Consider the following 25,634-nt stretch of genomic DNA (forward strand, 5'->3'; position numbering starts at 1 on the left):
CTAATGGAACCCTGGTCTTCAGTGCCATACTCATCTATGTTTTATGCATAAATATATTAAAAACCACATTTTAATAATCTCATCATTTTAACAAAATACAACGGTCATGAATTGTATTTTTTTAGAAATAAACATTTCCCAGAGAAACCATAAATCAATCGTGCATCCTCATTTTTGGCCCCTCTTTCTATTTTACTGTAGACACATGGTAAACTTAGATTGATACCTACAATATTAGAGAATATCAGTTATGTTATTTTTCTAGAACCTTCCAGTTTGTTAACCGGCAGGCATGAGTTCTTAACCAGAGTTTTTGAGAATGGGCTTCTGGGGCCCATGTATTCCCTGCATTAGTATACAAAGATGCATGTATATGTGCACAAATTAATTTTTCTGGGAAGATAATTTATAGCTTTCATTAGCAACTCTAAAGATTTGGTGACTCTAAAAAGTTTAAACTCATAATAACTTATACTACTTAATATTACTGCTTAATATTTCATAAGTTTAGAAATAAAATCTTTTGCTATTGCTCTATTTTGGTAAGAGCAACTTCTTTGATTTTATAATTAGAAAGGCAGCCCATAACCTCTGCTACCAGATGGTATTTAGATTTCTCTTAAAATGTATCTTTCAATTTGTATTATGCTCTTTAAAAAAAGATGTGATGAAGATGTTTTACATCTTTAATAGTGTATAATTAAAATAGTCTGAAATATAATCTATACAAAGTCAGACAGATGAAGACAATTAGGTATGTAGTTCTAGAAATCATTGTACAATAATGTACAAGACATTCTACTATATGGAATTCCAAATTCTTATGGAGAAAGGCAAAAGACCAAAGCATATACTATATTAATTCTCAAAACTAAAACCATATAGAAAGATTTTGCTATCAATTTTTAACATTTTATTGTGAAATATTTATAAATTCATGGGAATTTGCAAAAAATGTACATAGAAGTCCCATGTACCCTTCACCCAGTTTCCCCCAAGGGTAACATCTTGCATAGTACAATATCAAAACCAGGCAACTGACATTGGTATAATCCAGAGCTTATTCAAATTCTACCAGTTTTAAACGTACACGTGTGTGTGTATAGTTCTGTGCAATTTTACTACACATATAAGTCCATGTAACCACCACTACAATCAACATCCAGAACTATCCCATCACTACAAGGGTCCCTCTTTCTACCCCTTTATTGCCACACCCTTCCCCCTTCCCCAACCCCTGACTCTTGGCAACTACTTCTCTGTTCTCTTTCTCTATAATTTTGTCATTTCAAGAATGTTATATAAATAGAATCACACAGTATGTAACTTTTTGAGATTGGCTTCTTTCACTCAGTATAATTCCCTTGAGATCCACTGATGTTGTTGCATGTGTCAATAGTTCATTCCTTTTTACTGCTGAGAGGTATTCTGTAGTGTGGATGTATTCAGTTTGCTGAACATTTCAACTACTGAAGGACATCTGGGTTTTTGCCAGTTTTGGGCTATTATGAATAAAGTTACTATGGACACTTGTGTACAGGTTTTTGTGTGAATCTAAGTTTTCATTTCTCTGGGATAAATGTATAGGAGTGGAATTCGTGGGTCATACAGTGGTATCACGTTTTGTTTTTTTAAAAGGAAACTCCCCAACTATTTTCTATTGTGGTTGTACAAGTTTATATTCCCAACAGCAATGTATGAGTGATCCATTTCCTCTGTATCCTTGCCAGATTCAGTATTATCACTATTTTTTAAACTGAAGTATATTTTACTTACAATATTATATTAGTTTCAGGTGTACAGCATGGTGATTCGGTATTTTTGCAGATTATACTCCATTATAAGTTATTACAAGATAATGGCTAATAAGATAATTCCCTGTACTATACAATAAATCCTTGTTGCTTATCTATTTTACACATAATAGTTTGTTAATCCCATGCCCCTAATTTGTCCCTCCCCCTCCTCTCTCCCTTTGGGTAACCACAAGTTTGTTTTCTATATCTTTGACTTTGAGCCTGTTTCTCTTTTGCTGATATATTCACATGTAGTACGTTTTAGATCCCACATATAAATGTGATATTATATAGTACTTGTCTTTGTCTGACTTATTTCACTAAGCATAATATTCTCTAGGTCCATCCACGTTGCTGTAAATGGCAGAATTCCATTCTTTTTTTATGGCTGAGTAATACTTCATTGTATATATATACCATATCATCTTTATCCATTCATCTGTTAATGGGCACTTGGGTTGCTTCTGTGTCTTGGCGATTATAAATAGTGCTGCTATGAACACTGGGGTGCATGTATCTTTTCAAATTAGTGTTTTTGTTTTTTTTCTGGACATATGCCCAGGAGAGGAGTTGCTGGGTCATATGGTAATTCTATTTTTAGTTTTTTAAGGAATCTCCATACTGTTTTCTATAGTGGCTACACCAATTTACATTCCCAACAGTGTACAAGGGTTCCCTTTTCTCCATGTCCTCTCCAACACTGGTTATTTGCTGACTTTTTGATGACAGCCACTCTGACAGGTGTGAGGTGGTACATCATTGTAGCTTTGATTTGCATTTCCCTCATGCTTAGTGATGTTGAGCTTTTCATGTGCCTGGGGTCATCCACATATCCTCTTTGGAAAAATGTCTATTCAGGTCTTCTGTTCACTTTTTTGATTGGGGTGTTTTTTTTTGATATTAAACTGTATGAGCTGTTTATATACTTTGGATATTAACCGCTTGTTGGTCACATCATTTGCAAATATTTTCTCCCACTGTGTAGGTGGTCTTTTTGTTTCATTGCTGTGCAAAAGCTTTTAAGTTTAATTAGGTCCCATTTAAAAATTTTTGCTTTTATTTCTTTTGCCTTAGGAGACAAATCCAAACAAATATTGCTACAATTTATGTCAAAGAGTATTCTGCCTATGTTCTTCTAGGACTTTTATGGTTTCAGTTCTTACATTTAGTTCTTTAAACCATTTTTAGTTTACTGTTGTATATAGTGTGAGAGAATGATTTAATATCTTGTTTTACATGTAGCTGTCCAGTTTTCCCAGCACTAACTTGTTAGAGAGACTGTCTTCTCTCCATTGTATATTCTTGCCTCCTTTGTCATAGATTGACCACAGGGGCATGGGTTTATTTCTGGGCTCTCTATTCTGTTCCATTGATCTATGTGTCTGTTTTTGTGCCAGTACCATGCTGTTTCTATTACTGTAGCTTTGTAGTATTGTCTGAAGTCTGGGAGGGTTATACTCCAGCTTTGTTCTTTTTTCTCAAGGTTGCTCCAGCAATTTGGGGTCTTTTGTTGTTCCATATGAATTTTAGGATTATTCTAGTTCTGTGAAAAATGTCCTGGGTATTTTGATAGGGACTGTATTAAATCTGTAGATTGCTCTGGGTAGTATGGCCAGTTTAACAATATTAATTCTTCCAATCCAAGAGCATGGGATATCTTTCCTTCTTTGTATCATCTTCAATTTCCTTCATCAATTTTTTTTTTTTTTTAATATTTCAGCTTACTTTTTTTTTTTTTTTTTTTAAACTTTGGGTTTATTTTATTTATTTATTTATTTATTTATGGCTGTGTTGGGTCTTCGTTTCTGTGCGAGGGCTTTCTCTAGTTGTGGCAAGTGGGGGCCACTCTTCATCGCGGTGCGCGGGCCTCTCATTATCGCGGCCTCTCTTATTGTGGAGCACAGGCTCCAGACGCGCAGGCTCAGTAATTGTGGCTCACGGGCCTAGTTGCTCCGCGGCATGTGGGATCTTCCCAGACCAGGGCTCGAACCCGTGGCCCCTGCATTGGCAGGCAGATTCTCAACCACTGCGCCACCAGGGAAGCCCTTCATCAATGTTTTATAGTTTTCAGACTATAGGTTTTTCACCTCCTGGGCAAAGTTTATTCCTAGGTATTTTATTCTTTTTGATATCATTTTAAATGTGACTGCTTTCTTACTCTCTCTTTGATATTTCATTATTAGTGTATAGAAACACAACAGATTTCTGTATATTAATTTCATATCCTGCAACCTTGCTGAATTCATTTATTAGTTCTAATAGTTTTGGGGTGGAGACTTTAGGGTTTTCTATATAAAGTATCATGTTATCGGCAAGTAGTGACAGTTTTACCTCTTCCCTTCCAATTTGGATACCTTTTATTTCTTTTTCTTCTCTGACTGCTGTGGCTAGGACTTCCAATATTATGTTAAATAGAAGTGGCAAGAGTGGGCATCCTTGTCTTGTTCTTGAATTTAGTGGGAAGGTTTTCACCACTGAGTATGATTTTGGCTGTGGGTTTGTCATAAATGGCCTTTATTATGTTGAGATAAGTTCCCTCTGTACCCACTTTGATGAGAGTTTTTATCATGAATGGATATGGAATTTTGTCAAATGTTTTTTCTGTGTCTCTTGAGATGATCATGTGATTCTGATCCTTCCTGTTGTTAATGTGGTGTATCACACTGATTGATTTGCAAATGTTGAACCATCCCTGTGACCCTGGAATAAATCCAAACTTGATCATGGTGTATGACCCATTTTATATATTGTCAGATTTGGTTTGCTAATATTTTGTTGAGGATTTTTGCATCTATATTCATCAAAGATATTGGCCTGTAATTTTCTATCTCTATAGTATCTCTGTCTGGTTTTGGTATCAAGATAATGGTAGCCCCATGGAATGAATGTGGGAGTGTTCCCTCTTCAGTTTTTTGGAATAGTTTGAGAAGGATAGGTATTACTTCTTCTTATATGTTTGGTAGAATCACCCTGTGAAGCCATCCAGCCCTGGACTTTGTCTGCTTAGAGTTTTTCTATTACAAATTCAATTTCACTTCTAGTGGCCAGTCTGTTCAAATTGTCTGTATGTTCTTGTTTCAGTCTTGGCAGGCTGTATGTTTCTAGAAATTTGTCCATTTCATTGGCATATAACTGTTCATAGTATTCTCTTATGATTTTTTTTTAATATGTCTGTGGTATCAGTTGTTATTTCTCCTCTTTCACTTCTTATTTCATTTGAGTCCTCTCTCTTTTCTTCTTGGTGAGCCTGGCTAAAGGTTTATCAATTTTTTAATCTTTTTAAAAAACCAGCTCTTGGTCTCATTGATCTTTTCTATTGTTTTTATGATCTCTTACTTATATCTTCTCTGATCTTTATCATTTCATTTTTTCTGCTGACTTTGGGCTTTGTTCTTTTTCTAATTCTTTTAGGTGGTAGGTTAGGTTGTTTGAGATTTTTTCTTGTTTCTTGAAGAAGGACTGTATCGCTATAAACCTCCCTCTCAGAGCTGCATCTGATGCATCCCAAATTTGGAAAGTTCTATTTCCATTTTCATTTGTCTTTTGAGGTATTCTCTGATTTCCTCTTTTTTTTAACATTTTAATTTATTTAATTTGTTTATTTTTGGCTGCATTGGGTCTTCATTGCTGTGCACAGCCTTTCTCTAGTTGCGGTGAGCGGGGGCTACTCTTCATTGTGGGGCGCGGGTTTCTCATTGAGGTGTCTTCTCTTGTTGTGGAGCACGGGCTATAGGTGTGTGGGCTCAGTAGTTGTGGGTCGTGGGCTCTAGAGCACAGGCTCAGTAGTTGTGACGCACAGGCTTAACTGCTCCACAGCATGTGGGATCTTACCAGACCAGGGCTTGAACCCATGTCCCCTGCATTGGCAGGCAGATTCTTCACCACTGTGCCACCAGGGAAGCCCTCTGATTTCCTCTTTGATTTCATCATTGACCAAGGTTTTTTAGTAGCATGTTCTTTAGTCTCCACATGTTTCTTCTTTTCCCATTTTTCTTTCCATAGTTGATTTCTAGTTTCATACCATTGTGGTCAGAAAAAAAATGCCTGATATAATTTCTTCCTCTTAAATTTGTTGAGGCTTGTTTTGTGGCCTAGTATGTGGTCTGTCCTGGAGAATGTTCCATGTGCACTTGAAAAGAATGTGTATTCTGCTGTTTTGGGATTTAATGTCCTATAGATAGCTATTAAGTCCAACTGGTCTGTTGTGTTGTTTAAGACCACTGTTACCTTATTGATTTTCTGTCTGGATGATCTGTCCATTGATGCCAGTGGGTGCTAAGGTCCCCTACTATTATTGTATCATTATTTTTTATTTTAGCCATTCTGATAGGTGTGTTGTGGTGATATGTCAATGTAGTTTTTTTTTTAATATTTATTTATTTATTTATTTGGCTGTGCCAGGTCTTAGCTGTGGCAAACGGGATCTTTGTTGCTGTCTGTGGGAACTTCGTTGCAGCATGTGGGATCTAGTTCCCTGACCAGGGATTGAACCCGGGCCCCCTGCATTGGGAGCACGGAGTCTTAGCCACTGGACCACCAGGGAAGTCCCTGTCAATGTAGTTTTAATTTACATTTCCCTAATAGCTAATGAAGTTGAACATATTTTCATGTGTTTTTATATTTAAAGTAATTATCGTTTTGTTAGGGCTTATGTCTGCACTTTATTATTTGTTTTCTATTTGTTCCCTGTTTCTCATTCTTCTATTTATCTTTTCTTGCACTCTTGTGGGTTAAACATTTTTGAAAATTCCATTCTTATATATTTATAATGTTTTGTTAGTATATCACTTTGTATAGTTTTCTTATTGGTTGCTTATGCATTTCAATACACATATAACATAACATTCTACTCATCTCAATGTTTTGCCACTTAAAGTGTAAAAACCTTACTTTCATCTAGGTCTCCTTGCCCTCCCTACTTTACAAATACAATTGTTTTAAGTTTTTCTCTACATATGTTAGCACCTCATCAGATGGTGTTATAATTTTTACTTCAAACTAATATGATTTAAGAAACTCATGAGAAGAAGGATAATCCATTTATTTATACCTGTTTTTACCCATTTTGTTCTTTCCTTTCTGAAGTTCCAAGCCATTTTATATTACATCTTTTCTGTTGAGAGAACTTCCTTTAGTCACTCTTTAAGAGTAAGTCAGCTAATGACAAATTCTCTTAGTTTTCTTTCATCTGAGAATGTTTTTATTTCCCTTTCAGTCCTGAAGTATACTTTTGCTGGATACAGAATTTGTGGTTAATAGGTTTTTTCCTTTCAGCACTAAAAATGTGCCATTTCCTTCCTTCATGATTCCTCCATGACTGTGAAAGAGAAATCTACTGTCATTAAAACTGGCATTCCCCTATGGGTAATGTGTCATTTCTCTCTGGCTGTTTACAAGATTTTTTCTTTGTCTTTAGTTTTCAGAAGTTTCATTATGATGTGCCTTGGTATGGGATTCTTTGGATTCATCCTGTCTGGGATTTCCCAAGCTTCTTGAACCTGTAGGTTTACGTCCTTAGGCAAATTTGAGAAGTTTTCAGCCATTATGCCTTCAAATACTCCTTCAGCCCCATTCTTTGTTTTGAGGCTCTGATAATACAAATATTAGATCTTTTCTTATTTTCTCCACAGGTCCCTAAGGCTCTGCTAGATGTTTTTACCCCCTATAGGCCCCTCAGGTTCAGCTAGTTATTTTGTTTTGTTTTGTTTAAGTCTATTTACTCTGTTGTCCAGATTGGGGAATTTCTATTGTTCTATCTTCAGGTTCACTAATTCTGTTCTCTATCATATTCATTCTGTTATTGAGCTCATACACTGCATTTTTATTTTGGTTGTTCCATTTGGTTCTTTTCTGTATGTTCTCTTTCTTTGGTGAATTTTCTATTTTTTCATTTTTTTCAAAAGTATTTGCAATTGCAAATTGAAGCATTTTTACAACAGCTGCTTTAAAATCATTGTCAGATAATTCCAACATCTGATTCATCATAATGTTGGTGTCTGTTGGTTATCTTTTCTCATTCAAGTTGTCATTTCCTGCCTCTTAGTATAAAGATTGACTTTTTTTTATTGTAACCTGGACATTTGGACATATGTTAAGACGAATGTCCTATTTTAGCAGGCAGCTACTCCGTTTAGGTTTATCATATACCTCCTGGTCCACTTTTGTAGGCTGTGGTTCCAATAATAATTTAGTTTTCAGGGCCCTCATGGTGCTATTCTGATCTGGTACAGCAGAATACAATTCCCTGGGCTCCTGCTGCTGGGGAGGAGGGCTGGGAGCACACTAGGCAGCAGGTCAGAGAGCACCACCTTGGGCCCGCTCTGTGGGCTGCTTGGTGCTGGCAAGGCCCCCACTCAATCACTGCTAGTGCTACCTGCAGGGATGGAAGGCACTTACCTGGGCCATGCAGTGGCACTAGGTGAGAGGGAGGAGACACCAGGCCATGCAGTGGAGAATGCTCCTCTGGGCCCACAATCCAGGATGCCTGGTTTTGCTGTCATTTTATAGATTCAATTCAAAATCTTGAAATTTAGGCCCACAACCAGAGGAGACAATGGTACCTCAGTCACAGACTGGACATAACTAGTGCTTTGGGTCAAGATCCAAATTTTAATTATGTATTTTCTAGACCTTATCAAAAATTATAATAACTAACCATAAACACCATTAAATATATACCATTATGAAAAATATTTAAGGGTTACTTTATAAAAAATACCAAAATATAAAAAATTAGTACCCTTTTACCTAACTTAACAAAATTAATTATTTCTAAATAGTCTAGTGTGGGGGGAGTGCTTGGGGGGAAGGGGATTATCTTTTATACAAAATGGAATTTTTGAACACTGATTTAAATGAACATGATACAACGAAATTTGTTTTGTAGAGGTACAAACAGGATGGAAGAATGTGATACTGATTCATCAGGAGATGGCAAGCTTTTTCTGTGAAGGGTCTAACAGTACATATTTTAGGCTTTGCTGGCCGTACTGTCTCTGCATAACTGCTCAACTCTGTAGTTGTGTAAAAGCAACCACAGACAATATATAAATAAAGGAATGTGGCTGTGCTCCAATAAAACTTTATTTACAAAAACAGGCAATGGGCCAGATTTGGTCCATAAGTTGTAGTTTGCTCACCTGAGTTACCTCATAAAACCATAAAATTTACAGCCAGAAAGGAACTTTGAGATCACCCAGTTAACATTTTCATTGGTCAAATGAAGATACCACAGCCCCAAAAGATGAAATAATTTCACTTATTTCACCTGGCTAGTGAATGGCAGCATTCAAACTAAAACTTTAAAGTTGTGTTATTACTTCCAGTGCAGTATTCTGATGCATGGATGTATAATGCTACTGTGTAATTATGGGTATAACTATTGGAACACAGTAGAGTGTACAAATCAATCAGATTTTATTTAAAACTTACAAAATTAATTGTAAAAAAGGTTTTCAGAAAAAGTAAGTTATGCTGAAATAGCATCTTAGATCAATTTGTGAGAGCTTTTAAAATAAATTTTACAAAGAGAGATTACCAATAATGCACAACAAATACAAAATGGAGATAGTCAGAGAATGACATTTAGGCAGCCAGGAAAGTGGACTAACTAGTAATGATGCATTTCTTTACTAACATGTGAACTTATACTACACAAAACAGAAAGTACTTCCCTCTTACCCTGAACACACATGTTTAGTATTTATTATCCTAGGTTCACCAAACTTCTCCTTTTAGTCAGACAAAGCCCAAATACCTGTTGTTGGTAGACATGGTCACATGCCTCTGCACTGGAACATCTTTGAATACTTCATTTCCAATAGTTGTATGTAATGTGTAAGGCGGCATTTCAGCAACAGATTTAATTCCAAGAGAGTTTCCTTTGTCTCTTAACAGTGTTGGGTTAGGTTTTTTGCTGATAGAAAAATCTGAAGAAAATCCTGGTTGTCTGAGGGTTGCTTTTGGTTTTCCTACGAAGTCAGGCATACATAACGGAATCGATTAGCTTCCCAAAACCATGGTTTCATTATGTCACTCCCCTGTCCAGATGTTTTCTGTCAGTCTCTATTCTCAGAACAGTTTGTAAGAATATGAGGAGGTGTCACACCAGTCAGAATGGCCATCATCAAAAATCTACAAACAATAAATGCTAGAGAGGGTGTGGAGAAAAGGGAACCCTCTTGCACTGTTGGTGGGAATGTAAACTGATACAGCCACTATGGAGAACAGTATGGAGGTTCCTTAAAAAACTAAAAATAGAACTACCATAAAACCCAGCAATCCCACTACTGGGCATATACCCTGAGAAAACCATAATTCAAAAAGAGTCATGTACCACAATGTTCATTGCAGCTCTATTTACAATAGCCAGGACATGGAAGCAACCTAAGTGTCCATCGACAGATGAATGGATAAAGAAGATGTGGCACATATATACAATGGAATATTACTCAGCCATAAAAAGAAACAAAATTGAGTTATTTGTAGTGAGGTGGATGGACCTAGAGTCTGTCAGACAGAGTGAAGTAAGTCAGAAAGAGAAAAACAAATACCGTATGCTAACACATATATATGGAATCTAAAAAAAAAAAAAAAAAAAAATGGTCATGAAGAACCTAGGGGCAGGACGGGAATAAAGATGCAGACCTACTAGAGAATGGACTTGAGGACACGGGGAGGGGGAAGGGTAAGCTGGGACAAAGTGAGACAGTGGCATGTACATATATACACTACCAAATGTAAAACTGATAGCTAATGGGAAGAAGCCACATAGCACAGGGAGATCAGCTCAGTGCTTTGTGACCACCTAGAGGGGTGGGATAGGGAGGATGGGAGGGAGATACAAGAGGGAGGAGATATGGGGATATATGTATATGTATAGCTGATTCACTTTGTTATAAAGCAGAAACTAACACACCATTATAAAGCAATTATACTCTAATAAACATGTTAAAAAATAAATAAATATTTTTAAAAAATAAAGAATATGAGGAGATGGTCACTAGAGGGTCGGTCAGCAGGGGATGAGTAGATTGGTGTGTATTTAGCAGATGAGGTTCTTCAAAACGTGGCTTCATCTGCTAGACTAGCCCGTTACTTTCCCTCTACTCACCAAGTAACTTGGTGGCAGTCACCTCACATTCTTACAAATGCAGCACACTTAGCCATTATCTCAGTCCTCCCATCTCTTCTCCATCAATTTAAATTCTTCCAACTGTTAGAGGTCTGGGTTCAAGTCTCCCCTTTGCCATGAAGCCCTCCACTGCCATTCTCACAATGATTGCTCCTTTGTCTAAAATGCTCCTTGTGGCATTTAGGCATCAACTCTTTTCTACCATCATTGAACTATTTCTTGAGAATTTAGTTTTAGAAATGATTATAAGCTCCTTGAGAGAAATGATCAGTAAACACAGGCTGAGTTGCCTATAATATCTTTATGTACTATATAATTCATGTTTTTCTGAAAATAGAGGATTTATAGTAAAAGACATGATTTCCTAAATAAGACATTAACTTAGAGGTTCTTGGTTCATCCAACATTCTAGATGAGCCTTTCCCCCAAAATAAAGAGTAAAACCACACTTTGCCATAAGTTTAATTAAAATCTATGCTGAGTTATTTCACACTGTATAATTACTTTACTTAATAAGTCATGCTTATCATGTTCACTTAATTTCAAATGGAAATACTAGCTTCAGGACTTCTCCCTTGACATATGAATATTAACAAATAAAGGTGTTTATCATGAATACAAGCAATATTTCCATCTGACAGTATATTCATAGACAGGCTTTAAAATTTTAGCATGTGAAAAGATCTTACCTTCTAGAAAAAATGGCATGGTTTTCTTTACTCTCATCTGACAATTAACTTGCCGACCAGTTTTCCTTTTAGAACTCCTCTGACGAGCCACAAGCTGAGCAATTCTTGCAGTTTCTGTGCAGGCCATGGCATAGCAGGTAATCTAATTATGAGAGGCAAGGTGAGAGGAGAAACATTTCTCAGATTCACTGGTACCTAAAGGCTGATTTTTCAAATGCAGCACACTGTGTGTTTATATGTCCCAAATCAAGCTGTATGCAAATGTTCATGTCTCTCTCTCTTTGATAATGTTAGAGCTAAATTATATTTTCTGCAAGAGAAATCAAGCATAGTCCGGCACACTGAATAATCTCTCCTCAAATTGAAACTTTCACTGATTCCTTAAACAGGTATTTATTAAGCATCTAAAATGTGCTAGGTACTATAGGATTAACAAATGAACCAAACGAAACCTGTGATTTGCATATATTATCTCATATAATTTGTGAGCTATATTTTATTCCCATTTTACACATGGGAAAACAGAGGCTCAGGAAAGTTAAGCAAACTTCTCAAGCCACACAGCTAGGCTACCTCTCTGAATTCAAAGTACACACTTGCAACTGCTATTTGTATTTAGTGGTCTCCCAAAGACCACTAAATCCTAGTCTTGCCACTGCAGTGGATTAGCTGGGTGACTTGGGGCAAACCAGTTTACTTCTAAAATCTCAGTATTATCAGCTGTAAAACAGGGAAGAGCTTAGATCTGGGGTTTTCAAATTGTTCAATGGAGCCATAGAATTCCATGGAGGTGCCTCAGGGCTGTGAGGGCAAGACAGGGTAAGCAGAGGCCTGGACCCTTTGGCACCTACTTAAAATACAGTAGCTCAGCTTTCTATCTTTAAAAAAAAAAATGGTGGGATATATAGGATATTTGAAGAAGGATTTGAAAAAAGAATGTAGACTGTTGAGATTAGACTATCTCTAGAGAACCATCTAGTGTTAAAGTCTTTGATTCTAAGTTGAAATCAAGAACAGGAAAGCAGTGAGGCTTTACACCACAAGCCAAAACATGTTCCTATTCTTTGGTCCAGTATTTCCATTCCTGAAAATATAAGAGTATAATTCAAAAGAAGAAAAAGTTACATACCCAAATATGTGCATTAGGGGTTATTTTAATAATCAAAACCTGGAAACATTAAAAATGTCCAAAATAGGAGAATAAAGAGTTGAGTAAATTATAGCATAGTAAGTATATGAAGCATTACTAAATTATTAATTAATTCATTCAGATATTTGATCATTTATACATTCAACACATATTTATTAAACACCTACTGTTAGGGGTAAAAAAAAAAAAAAAAATCCCTTATCCTCAAGAAACTTATGAAGGAAAGAGAGGCAAAGAGACTAAACAGAAAACTTTATGTCATGTGTCATACTGGATGTATTACAAGGTGCCAAGCAGATAGAAAGGAGGGCTTAAATCTGTCTGGGAGAACCAGGGTCACTGAAGAAAGTTTTATTATTAATATAATATTTAATTAGTTTATACCTTCTCATTATATAAAATTTATTACAGATTACGTGAACCTCTGACCACTCTCCCAATCCTGGGCCCCTTTTCTCCTCTACCCACTGCCTCCCTACCCACCCACCTCCCAAGAGGACAACTATTATAATTTTTGGTGAGAAATAGTCCAGACCTGTTCTACATATTTACATATATAGAAATGTACCCTAAAAAAGGTATTGATTGCGGGGATGGGTGCCTTTCTGTCTTGGATGGTGGTTTGTCCATATCTTTCATACGGTACATTAAGCAGAAACCAAGAAGTGAAACTGTTGGGTCATAGAGTATATGCAATAAAAAATTTACTTGCTACCACCTAATCCCCCATGTTATACATAAAATATTCTTCCAGAGAAACTAAAGGATTTAAAATTGTAGAATAACATGATCACTGTTACTAAAGTGTGAAGGTGAGAACAGGCTAGGGACTAAAGACAAGGATAACAGCAGAGAGGGCCCTGTAATAACCAAAAGTGATGATCAATCAATTAGAGGCTGAACTAGGATCCAGGCAGTAGGAATAGATAGGAGTCAGGCCAAATGATGAGAATTTTAAAGTGTCTATTAGATTCGGTAATCAGGAAGTCATTAGTGACCTAGGCAAAAACAGCTGTAGCAGGTCTATAATGAGTGGGTATGACATTTAGGCAGTTAAGGTCTCCAGTACAGTTATTTAGTTTGGACAATGAGACTGGGTAAAGTTTAACTTGAAAAATTTTAATTTAATATGGTTAAAACCTTATTTTTACAACAGAAAGAATTTGAAGGTAAAACAAAAGACATGAGAATCTTGGCTGTGTTGTGGATGCTGTTCTCTCTATCACTACCGATCTTGGCTAGTGTTTTGCACTTTGACTTCTACCCTAATTATGAGATTGGAAGTGCCAGACAGGCAATTAAGAATTGGTTTGACTCTTCTGAAACACACAATTACCTTCTTACCTCTCCAGATCTACTAGTCTCTATCTTGACAACTGCTGGCACACTTCTCAGATAGGCTTCTAGCGTAGGATAACCTAATTGCTTGAAGGGGATCCAGTCTCCAGTTAAGGATCTGTACTCTCCTTGGAGCCGGGGTAATGCTATTCCGTTCTTATGAGACTGTAGAACAGCTCGTAGCATTTTTGAAACCAGATCTGCTTCCAGCATCTTCACCTATAAGAACACGGTGGAAGGTTACTATAATGATGCATTAGTCTGTGAATTCAAATATATTTTCAGAGTTTACACTTGTTTGAGTATTTCATAAATTGCTATTGAATATTTTCTGTGCTATTACAATACAGGGAAATAACTGCTATGGTAGAGAAAAGCATGGAATACTATGAGAACATTAGGGAAGTCAGGAAGGCACAAAGACTAGCCCGGGGAGGGACAATATCAGGGAATGTTTCCCAGATGGGAGGAGGCCTGATGGAGTCCTGAAGGACAAGATGCAATCGGCCAGGCAAGGAAGCAAAGGGTGTGTGGGGGTGGGGGTGGGGGATGGGGAGAGGTATCAGCCCCAAGTAGAGGGAACAGAAAATTCAAAAGGCACAGAGGTGAGAGAGAAGCACATGGTTGGTTCTGAGAACCCCAGGCAGTTAAGTGGCTGGACATGAATGAACAAAGACTCTAAGCTGAGGACTGAAAGATGGGGATGGAAGAGGTGAGAAGAGGCAGACCCAGAAGAGACTACTAGATATGCTAAGATGTTTGCATTTTTGCCAAAAGTAATGTGAGACCTTGGAGGGATTTTAAATAGCAGAATAAGATGATCAGCTCTGCATTTTAAGAAGATCACTCCACAATAGCAGGGAAAATAAACTAGAAGGAGAAAGATAAATGAGTTGTAAGAACTGAAGATATGGAATATCTGAAAACAGGGCCTTGGGAAAAAACAAAAAATCAGTATCAGAGATAATTAGGAAGTGGAATCAACAGGAATTGATTAACTGGTTTGAATTATAAGAGAGGCCCCAGATTTCTAGCTAGAAGCGTGGTGGACAGTAATGGCCCACACTTACGTGGGGTAGAGGCAAGAGAGGAAGGGAGTGAAATCGTTCTGGATATATGGAGGTTGGGATGCTCTTAGGGCAGCCACATAGTTATATTCATTAGGAACTTAGGTTAGAAATCTGAGCTGCTTATAGATTTGTTGGCCTTCAGCATATATGTGGTATCTGGTGTCCAGGGAGTTAAAAATAAGGTTAAGGATGGACTGCTATGGAAGGCTGTCATTTAAGAGATGGGCAGAGGAACAAGAACCTATAAAAGGCTAAGAAAAAGGGACCAGAGAGATAGAAGTAGAAAAGGCAAAGTCATAGTGTCATACAAACAAAAAGAGGAAAAAGCCAAAAAGAATGGCATATTCAAAAATGTCATATGCAATAACAGACAGGTCAAGTGAGAGAAGAAAGAAAAGTGACTAATAAATTTTGGTACCAAAGAAATCCATGGGGACCTTGGCTAAGGATTTTCATTGATCAGTAACAGGAATTTTTCAAGATTAATCACTCATATTTTCTTTGGACTAATGGTAAACAGAACGAAGATACATTCAGAGAAGGATATCCAAGCAGCCAGGAAAAGTAGATTTAGCCTTTCATTACAGGAAGGAGAAAGGCAAGTCATGGACAACTTGTTAATTTTTCCTTCAACAGTGCTATCCGATAGAACTTTCTTCCCTGGTGGTCCAGTGGCTAAGACTCCGCACTCCCAATGCAGGGAGCCTGGGTTCAATCCCTGGTCAGGGAACTAGATTCCACATGCCTCAACTAAGAGCTCTCATGCTGCAACTAAAGATCCTGCATGACGCAATGAAGATCCTGCACGTGGCGATGAAGATCCTGCATGCGGCAATTAAGACCCAGTGCATCCAAATAAATAAATAAATAAATATTTAAAAAAAGAACTTTCTGTGATTATAGAAATATTTTATGTCGGCACAGTCCAACATGGTAGCCACTAGCCACATGTGGCTACTGAGCACTTGAAATGTGGCCAGCAGGACTGAGGAACTGAAATTTTAATTTAAATTAAATAGGGCAAGTGGATACTATATCAGACTTCACAGAATTCTAGACAATCTTGCTCTTTCTCTGGTTTAGAAACATAAAGGAAGAACAGCATACAGTTTTAGCAATTTCCTCATTTGTCCATTTAAAAAAGGAGACAAAATAGCTCATTTGCAGGTGCTCTTGATTATAAATATAATACTCAAATGATGGCGAAGTTTAAATGGTAAATAACCTAAGTATGCATTATGTACTTCCCTCTACTAAACATTAACTCTTTTCAAATTGTCACCACTAGTACCAATGTCATTTAATTAATACTATTAATTAAACAGTAAATTAATTAAATAGTAAATAGTCTAGGAAAGTCCTATATTAGGTCTATATTCTTACTCTCTCTATAGACAGAAAGACATACACACACATATATGTATATATACACATATATTTACATTAAAATATATATTTATATTAAAATCTTCATTTAGGTATAATTTACATAAAATAAAATACTTATGTGTAGTGTTTATTGAGTTTTGAAAGCACATATATACTATGTAATCATCACCACAATCAAGATCTAGACATTTCTATCACCAAAAATGAGGGGTGTACAATATATGTAAAAGTAAAATGTACAACAACAACAGCACAAAGAATGAGTGAAAGGAACTGGAAGTATACTATTGGAAGGTTCTTATGCTATACATAAAGTAGTATAATATTATTTCAAAGAGGAATGCAATAAAGAGATATACTGCAAAACTTATGACAGCCACTAAAATTTTTTAAGAGGCATAACTAATAAGCCAGTAGTAGTACAGATAAAACAAAATAGAAATTCAATAAAAAACCAGGTAGAAGTAAAAAAAAAAGTTAACTAGGAAAAAAGAGAAAACAGAAAGAAAAAGAACAGAAAAGGCAAATAGAAAACATCTAGCAAAATGATAGATTTAAAGTCAACCATACCAGCAGAAGCAAGAAGAACTACAATCCTGCAGCCTGTGGAACAAAAACCACATTCACAGAAAGATAGACAAGATGAAAAGGCAGAGGGCTATATACCAGATGAAGGAACAAGATAAAACCCCAGAAAAACAACTAAATGAAGTGGAGATAGGCAACCTTCCAGAAAAAGAATTCAGAATGATGATAGTGAAGATGATCCAGGACCTCGGAAAAAGAATGGAGGCAAAGATCGAGAGGAGGCAAGAAATGTTTAACAAAGATCTAGAAGAATTAAAGAACAAACAAACAGAGATGAACAATACAATAACTGAAATGAAAAATACACTAGAAGGAATCAATAGCAGAATAACTGAGGCAGAAGAACGGATAAGTGATCTGGAAGACAGAATGGTGGAATTCACTGCTGCAGAAGAGACTAAAGAAAAAAGAATGAAAAGAAATGAAGACAGCCTAAGAGACCTCTGGGACAACATTAAACCCAACAACATTCGCATTATAGGGGTCCCAGAAGGAGAAGAGAGAGAGAAAGGACCCGAGAAAATATTTGAAGAGATTATAGTCAAAAACTTCCCTAACATGGGAAAGGAAATAGCCACCCAAGTCCAGGAAGCGCAGCGAGTCCCATACAGGATAAACCCAAGGAGAACACGCCGAGACACATAGTAATCAAATTGGCAAAAATTAAAGACAAAGAAAAATTACTGAAAGCAGCAAGGGAAAAACGATAAATAACATACAAGGGAACTCCCATAAGGTTATCAGCTGATTTCTCAGCAGAAACTCTACAAGCCAGAAGGGAGTGGCATGATATACTTAAAGTGATGAAAGGGAAGAACCTACAACCAAGATTACTCTACCCGGCAAGGATCTCATTCAGATTCGATGGAGAAATCAAAAGCTTTACAGACAAGCAAAAGCTAAGAGAATTCAGCACCACCAAACCAGCTCTACAACAAATGCCAAAGGAACTTCTCTAAGTGGGAAACACAAGAGAAGAAAAGGACCTACAAAAACAAACCCAAAACAATTAAGAAAATGGTCATAGGAACATACATATCGATAATTACCTGAAACGTGAATGGATTAAATGCTCCAACAAAAAGACACAGGCTTGCTGAATGGATACAAAAACAAGACCCATATATATGCTGTCTACAAGAGACCCACTTCAGACCTAGGGACACATACAGACTGAAAGTGAGGGGATGGAAAAAGATATTCCATGCAAATGGAAATCAAAAGAAAGATGGAGTAGCAATACTCATATCAGATAAAATAGACTTTAAAATAAAGAATGTTACAAGACACAAGGAAGGACACTACATAATGATCAAGGGATCAATCCAAGAAAAAGATATAACAACTATAAATATATAGGCACCCAACATAGAGCACCTCAATACATAAGGCAACTGCTAACAGTTCCAAAAGAGGAAATCGACAGTAACACAATAATAGTGGGGGACTTTAACACCTCACTTACACCAATGGACAGATCATCCAAAATGAAAATAAATAAGGAAACAGAAGCTTTAAATGACACAACAGACCAGAGAGATTTAATTGATATTTATAGGACATTACATCCAAAAACAGCAGATTACACTTTCTTCTCAAGTGCGCACGGAACATTCTCCAGGATAGATCACATCTTGGGTCACAAATCAAGCCTCAGTAAATTTAAGAAAATTGAAATCATATCAAGCATCTTTTCTGACCACAACGCTATGAGATTAGAAGTCAATTACAGGGAAAAAAACGTAAAAAACACAAACACATGGAGGCTAAACAATACGTTACTAAATAACCAAGGGATCACTGAAGAAATCAAAGAGGAAATCAAAAAATACCTAGAGACAAATGACAATGAAAACACGACGATCCAAAACCTATGGGATGCAGCAAAAGCAGTTCTAAGATGGAAGTTCATAGCTATACAAGCCTACCTCAAGAAACAAGAAAACTCTCAAATAAACAATCTAACCTTACACCTAAAGGAACTAGAGAAAGAAGAACAAACAAAACCCAAAATTAGCAGAAGGAAAGAAATCACAGAGATCAGAGCAGAAATAAATGAAATAGAAACAAAGAAAACTATAGCAAAGATCAATAAAACTAAAAGCAAACTATAGCAAAGATCAATAACACTAAAAGCTGGTTCTTTGAGAAGATAAACAAAACTGATAAACCATTAGCCAGACTCATCAAGAAAAAGAGGGAGAGGACTCAAATCAATAAAATTAGAAATGAAAAAGGAGAAGTTACAACAGACACCGCAGAAATACAAAGCATCCTAAGAGACTACTACAAGCAACTCTATGCCAATAAAATCGACAACCTGGAAGAAATGGACAAATTCTTAGAAAGGTATAACCTTCCAAGACTGAACCAGGAAGAAACAGAAAATATGAACAGACCAATCACAAGTAATGAAATTGAAACTGTGATTAAAAATCTTCCAACAAACAAAAGTCCAGGACCAGATGGCTTCACAGGTGAATTCTATCAAACATTTAGAGAAGAGCTAACACCCATCCTTCTCAAACTCTTCCAAAAAATTGCAGAGGAAGGAACACTCCCAAACTCATTCTATGAAGCCACCATCACCCTGATACCAAAACCAGACAAAGATACTACAAAAAAAAAATTACAGACCAATATCACTGACAAATATAGATGCAAAAATCCTCAACAAAATACTAGCAAACAGAATCCAACAACACATTAAAAGGATCATACACCATGATCAAGTGGGATTTATCCCAGGGATGCAAGGATTCTTCAATATACGCAAATCAATCAATGTGATACACCATATCAACAAATTGAAGAAGAAAAACCATATGATCATCTCAATAGATGCAGAAAAAGCTTTTGACAAAATTCAACACCCATTTATGATAAAAACTCTCCAGAAAGTGGGCATAGAGGGAACCTACCTCAACATAATAAAGGCCATATACGACAAACCCACAGCAAACATCATTCTCAATGGTGAAAAACTGAAAGCATTTCCTCTAAGATCAGGAACGAGACAAGGATGTCCACTCTCACCACTATTATTCAACATAGTTTTGGAAGTTCTAGCCACGGCAATCAGAGAAGAAAAAGAAATAAAAGGAATACAAATTGGAAAAGAAGAAGTAAAACTGTCACTGTTTGCAGATGACATGATACTATACACAGAGAATCCTAAAAATGCCACCAGAAAACTACTAGAGCTAATAAATGAATTTGGTAAAGTTGCAGGATACAAAATTAATGCACAGAAATCTCTTGCATTCCTATACGCTAATGATGAAAAATCTGAAAGAGAAATTAAGGAAACACTCCCATTAACCACTGCAACAAAAAGAATAAAATACCTAGGAATAAACCTACCTAGGGAGACAAAAGACCTGTATGCAGAAAACTATAAGACACTGATGAAAGAGATTAAAGATGATACCAACAGATGGAGAGATATACCATGTTCTTGGATTGGAAGAATCAATATTGTGAAAATGACTATACTACCCAAAGCAATCTACAGATTCAATGCAATCCCTATCAAATTACCAATGGCATTTTTTACAGAACTAGAACAAAAAATCTTAAAATTTATATGGAGACACAAAAGACCCCATATAGCCAAAGCAGTCTTGAGGGAAAAAAACGGAGCTGGAGGAATCAGACTCCCTGACTTCAGACTATACTACAAAGCTACAGTAAGCAAGACAATATGGTACTGGCACAAAAACAGAAACATAGATCAATGGAACAAGATAGAAAGCCCAGAGATAAACCCACGCACCTATGGTCAACTAATCTATGACAAAGGAGGCAAGGATATACAATGGAGAAAAGACAATCTCTCCAATAAGTGGTGCTGGGAAAACTGGACAGCTACATGTAAAAGAATGAAATTACAACAATGAAATTACAAAGGGGAGGAAAACATAGGAAGAACACTCTTTGACATAAACCACAGCAAGATCTTTTTTGATCCACCTCCTAGAGTAATGGAAATAAAAACAAAAATAAACAAATGGGACCTAATGAAACGTCAAAGCTTTTGCACAGCAAAGGAAACCATAAACAAGATGACAACCCTCAGAATGGGAGAAAGTATTTGCAAACGAATAAACGGACAAAGGATTAATCTCCAAAATATATAAACAGCTCATGCAGCTCAATATTAAAAAAACAAACAACCTAATCCAAAAATGGGCAGAAGACCTAAATAGACATTTCTCCAAAGAAGATATACAGATTGCCAACAAACACATGAAAGGATGCTCAACATCACTAATCATTAGAGAAACGCAAATCAAAACTACAATGAGGTATCACCTCACACGGGTCAAAATGGCCATCATCAAAAAGTCTACAAACAATAAATGCTGGAGAGGGTGTGGAGAAAAGGGAACCCTCTTGCACTGTTGGTGGGAATGTAAACTGATACAGCCACTATGGAGAACAGTATGGAGGTTCCTTAAAAAACTAAAAATAGAATTACCATATGATCCAGCATCTCACTACTGGGCATATACCCAGAGAAAACCATAATTCAAAAAGACACATGCACCCCAATGTTCATTGCAGCACTGTTTACAATAGCCAGGTCATGGAAGCAACCTAAATGCCCATCGACAGACGAATGGATAAAGAAGATGTGGTACATATATACAATGGAATATTACTCAGCCATAGAAAGGAACGAAATTGGGTCATTTGTTGAGACGTGGATGGATCTAGAGACCATCATACAGAGTGAAGTATGTCAGAAAGAGAAAAACAAATATCGTACATTAACACATGTATGTGGAACCTAGAAAAATGGTACAGATGAACCAGTCTGCAGGGCAGACGTTGAGACACAGATGTAGAGAACAAACATATGAACACCAAGGGTGGAAAGCCGCGGGTGGGTGGTGGTGGTGGTGTGATGAATTGGGCAATTGGGACTGACATGTATACACTGATGTGTATAAAACTGATGACTAATAAGAACTTGCTGTATAAAAAAATAAAATAAAATTTAAAAAAAAAAAAAAGGACTATATACTGGGGAATTCCCTGGGGGTCTAGTGGTTAGGACTCTGTGCTTCCATTGCAGGGGGCCCAGGTTCATTCCCTGGTCAGGGAACTAAGATCCCACAATCCTGCTGCACAGCCAAATAAATAAATTTTAAAAAATAATAAAATAAAATAAAGTCAACCATACCAATAATTACATTAAGTGTAAATGATAGAAATATCCTGATTAAAAAGTTAGAGATTGGTAGAGTGGATATAAAAGCAAGATTTTCCTATATACTATCTACAAGAAACCTATTTTAAATACAAACAACACATAGGTTAAAAGTAAAAATATAGAAAATGATATGCATGTAAATACATGACTATATTAATATTAGAACAAGTAATATTACCAAGGATAAAGAGGGATATTACAGGGACTTCCCTGGTGGCGCAGTGGTTAAGAATCCGCCTGCCAATGCAGGGGACATGGGTTCGATCCCTGTTCTGGGAAGATCCCACATGCCACGGAGCAACTAAGCCCATGCACCACAACTATTGAGCCTGTGCTCTAGAGCTCGCCCGTGAGCCACAACTACTGAGCCCACATGTCACAACTACTGAAGCCCACATGCCTAGAGCCCGTGCTCTGCAACAAAATAAGCCACCACAATGAGAAGCATGTGCACTGCAACGAATAGTAGCCCCACTCGCAGCAACTAGAGAAAGCCCACGCGCAGCAATGAAGACCCAAAGCAGCCAAAAATAAATAAACAAAATATAAATAAATTTTTAAAAAAGAGGGACATTACATAATAATTAAGGAATTAATTAATCAGGAAGATATAACAATCCTAAGTGTGACTGCATCTAACATTAGAGTTTTAAAACACATGAATGAAAAAACAATAGAGTTATGACTGGAGACTTCAAAACTCTTTTCTCAGTAATTGGTAGAGCCAGTAAACAAAAAATTCAGTAAGGATATAGAGGAGCTGAACAACACCATCAACCAAACTGGTCTACTTGATATTTACAGAACACTCCATCCCAACATTAGCAAAATATACATTCTTTTCAAGAGCTCATGGGACACTGACCAAGATAGAATATATTCTGAGGCTGAAACCAATCCTCAACCAATTTAGAATAATTGAAATTATACAAAGCGTATTCTATGATCAGAACTAAACTAAATTGGGTATCAGTAACAGAAAGATATGTGAACAATCCCTGTGTATTTGCAAATGTAATAACATACTTCTAAATAACCAAGGGTCAAAGAGGAAAGATCCTCCAAATAACCAGAAAACATTTAAATAAATGAAAACACAGTATATAAAAAATTGCTGGATGCAGTTAAAGCAATATTTGGAGGGAAATTTACAGCATCATATGCTTACATTAGAAAAAAAGAAACATTCCAAATCAATGATCTAATCTGCTACCTGAAGAAAAAAAGAGAGCAAATTATACCAAAAGGAAGTAGATGAAAGGAATTAATAAAGATGAGAGCAAAATCAGTACTGGAATGGTGAAACAGATAAGTAATTAAATAGAAAAAAAGTAAAGGAAAAAAATCATGAAACCAAAACTAGTTCTTGAAAACTTCAATAAAATTGATAACTTCCAGGTAGATTAATCAAGGGGAAAAAAAGAGAAGATACAAATTACTAATAATGCGATTGAAAAGGGGGCCATAAATACAGATCCTTACATATTGTTTAATGTCTACAATCCATACAATTGTAGACATTAAAAAGAGAATATTATGAACAATTTCATGCCAATAAATCTGGTAACTTGGATGAAATGGACGAATTCACTGAAAGACAATTTCCAAAGCTCACTCAAGAAGAAACAGATAACCTTAATATCCTTAAGAATATTAGAGAAATTAAATTTGTAGTTAGAAACCTTCACACAAGGAAAACTCAAACCCAGATGGCTTTATTGGAAAATTCTACCAAACACTTCAGAAGAAATTAATACCACTTCTACACAAACTCTTCCAGAAAGTAGACAGGAAGGGAACACTTCTGAACTCACTTTATGAGGCGAACATTATGCTGATACCAAAACCAAAGACATTATAAGAAAAGAAAAGTACAGACCAATATCCCTCATGAACATAAGTGAAAAAAATCCTAACAAAATATTAGTAAATCGAATCCAACAATATGTAAGAGAAATAACACACCATGATTAACTATGGTTTACTCTAGGAATGCAAGGTTGGTTCAACACTCATAAGTCAATCAATGTAACTGACTATATCAACAGACTAAAGGAGAAAAACCACATGATATCAATAGGTGAAGAAAAGACATTTGACAAAGTTAAAAATCATTTATTTTAATAACTCTCAGAAAATAAGAATAGACGTGAACCTCCTTAACCTGATAAAGAGTATCTGTGAAAAACCCTCAGCTAACATCACATGTAATAGTGAAAGAATGAATGCTTTCTGCTTAAGAATGGGAACAGGGCAAGAATGTCCATTCTCTTCACTCCTATTCATTACCACACTAGAGGTCCTAGCTGGTGCAATCAGACTGATTTCAAAACTTACCATAACAGTGTATTAGTCAAAATAGTGTGGCATTGACAAAAGGACAGTCACATCAATGGAACAGAATATATAGACCAGAAATAGACCCACACATAAATGGTCAACTGATTTTTGACAAAGATAGCAAGGAATTCAATGGAGAAAGTTCAACAAACAGTGCTGGAACACTATTCATCCATACACAAAAAATGAATCTCATACCAGACACAAAAATTAAATCGAAATGAATCATTTAGGTCCTAAATGACAAAGTTAATACTGTAAAATTTCTAGAGAAAACAGGAATAAATCTTTGTGACCTTGGGATAGGCAAAGAACTTTTAGAGCCATGATGAAAAAACCCGACAAATTGGATCTCATCAAAATTTAAAACTTCTGCTCTTCTAAAGGCTGTTAAGAAAATGAAAAGACAAGCCACAGACTAAGAGAAAATATTTTCATAGCATACCTGGTAAAGGACTGGTAGCTAGAATATAAAAAGAATACTCACCAGTAGTTCAACCCTTTTTATTGATAAGTAGTAGTCCACTGTATGGATATACCACAATTTGTTTATCCATTCAAATGTTGATAGACATGTGGGGTGCTTCCAGCTTTGGGGTATTAAAAATAAAGCTGCTTTCCACTATGGAAAACAGTATTAAGGTTCCTCAGAAAACTAAAAATAGAGTTACCATATGATCCAGAAATCCCACTCCTGGGGATATCAAAAAGATACATGCACCCCTATGTTCATACCAGTACTATTCACAATAGCCAAGACATGGAAACAACCTAAATGTCCATTGACAGATGAATGGATAAAGAAGATATGGTACATACATAAAATGGAATACTACTCAGCCATAAAAAAGAACGAAATAATGCCATTTGCAGCAACATGGATGCAACTAGAGATGATCATACTAGGTGAAGTAAGTCAGAAA

The 25,634-nt window shown here is 36.3% G+C and overlaps 1 protein-coding gene across 2 annotated transcripts in view; it reads right to left on the reverse strand.

The window, feature by feature from the left end:
* Positions 1-25,634, reverse strand: part of TDRD7 (tudor domain containing 7) — an 88,038-nt gene that overhangs the window by 51,798 nt on the left and 10,606 nt on the right. For both annotated transcript variants that reach the window (XM_061201119.1, XM_061201118.1), the window contains exons 2-4: positions 14,113-14,325; positions 11,619-11,760; positions 9,553-9,766 (exon numbers count right to left, since the gene is read on the reverse strand). In XM_061201119.1, coding sequence (XP_061057102.1) covers positions 9,553-9,766; positions 11,619-11,760; positions 14,113-14,319 — 563 coding nt within the window. In that variant the 5' untranslated portion in view covers positions 14,320-14,325. The remainder of the gene's footprint in view (positions 1-9,552; positions 9,767-11,618; positions 11,761-14,112; positions 14,326-25,634) is intronic.

This window comes from Eubalaena glacialis, chromosome 9 (assembly GCF_028564815.1).
Source record: "Eubalaena glacialis isolate mEubGla1 chromosome 9, mEubGla1.1.hap2.+ XY, whole genome shotgun sequence".
NCBI lineage: Eukaryota > Metazoa > Chordata > Mammalia > Artiodactyla > Balaenidae > Eubalaena > Eubalaena glacialis.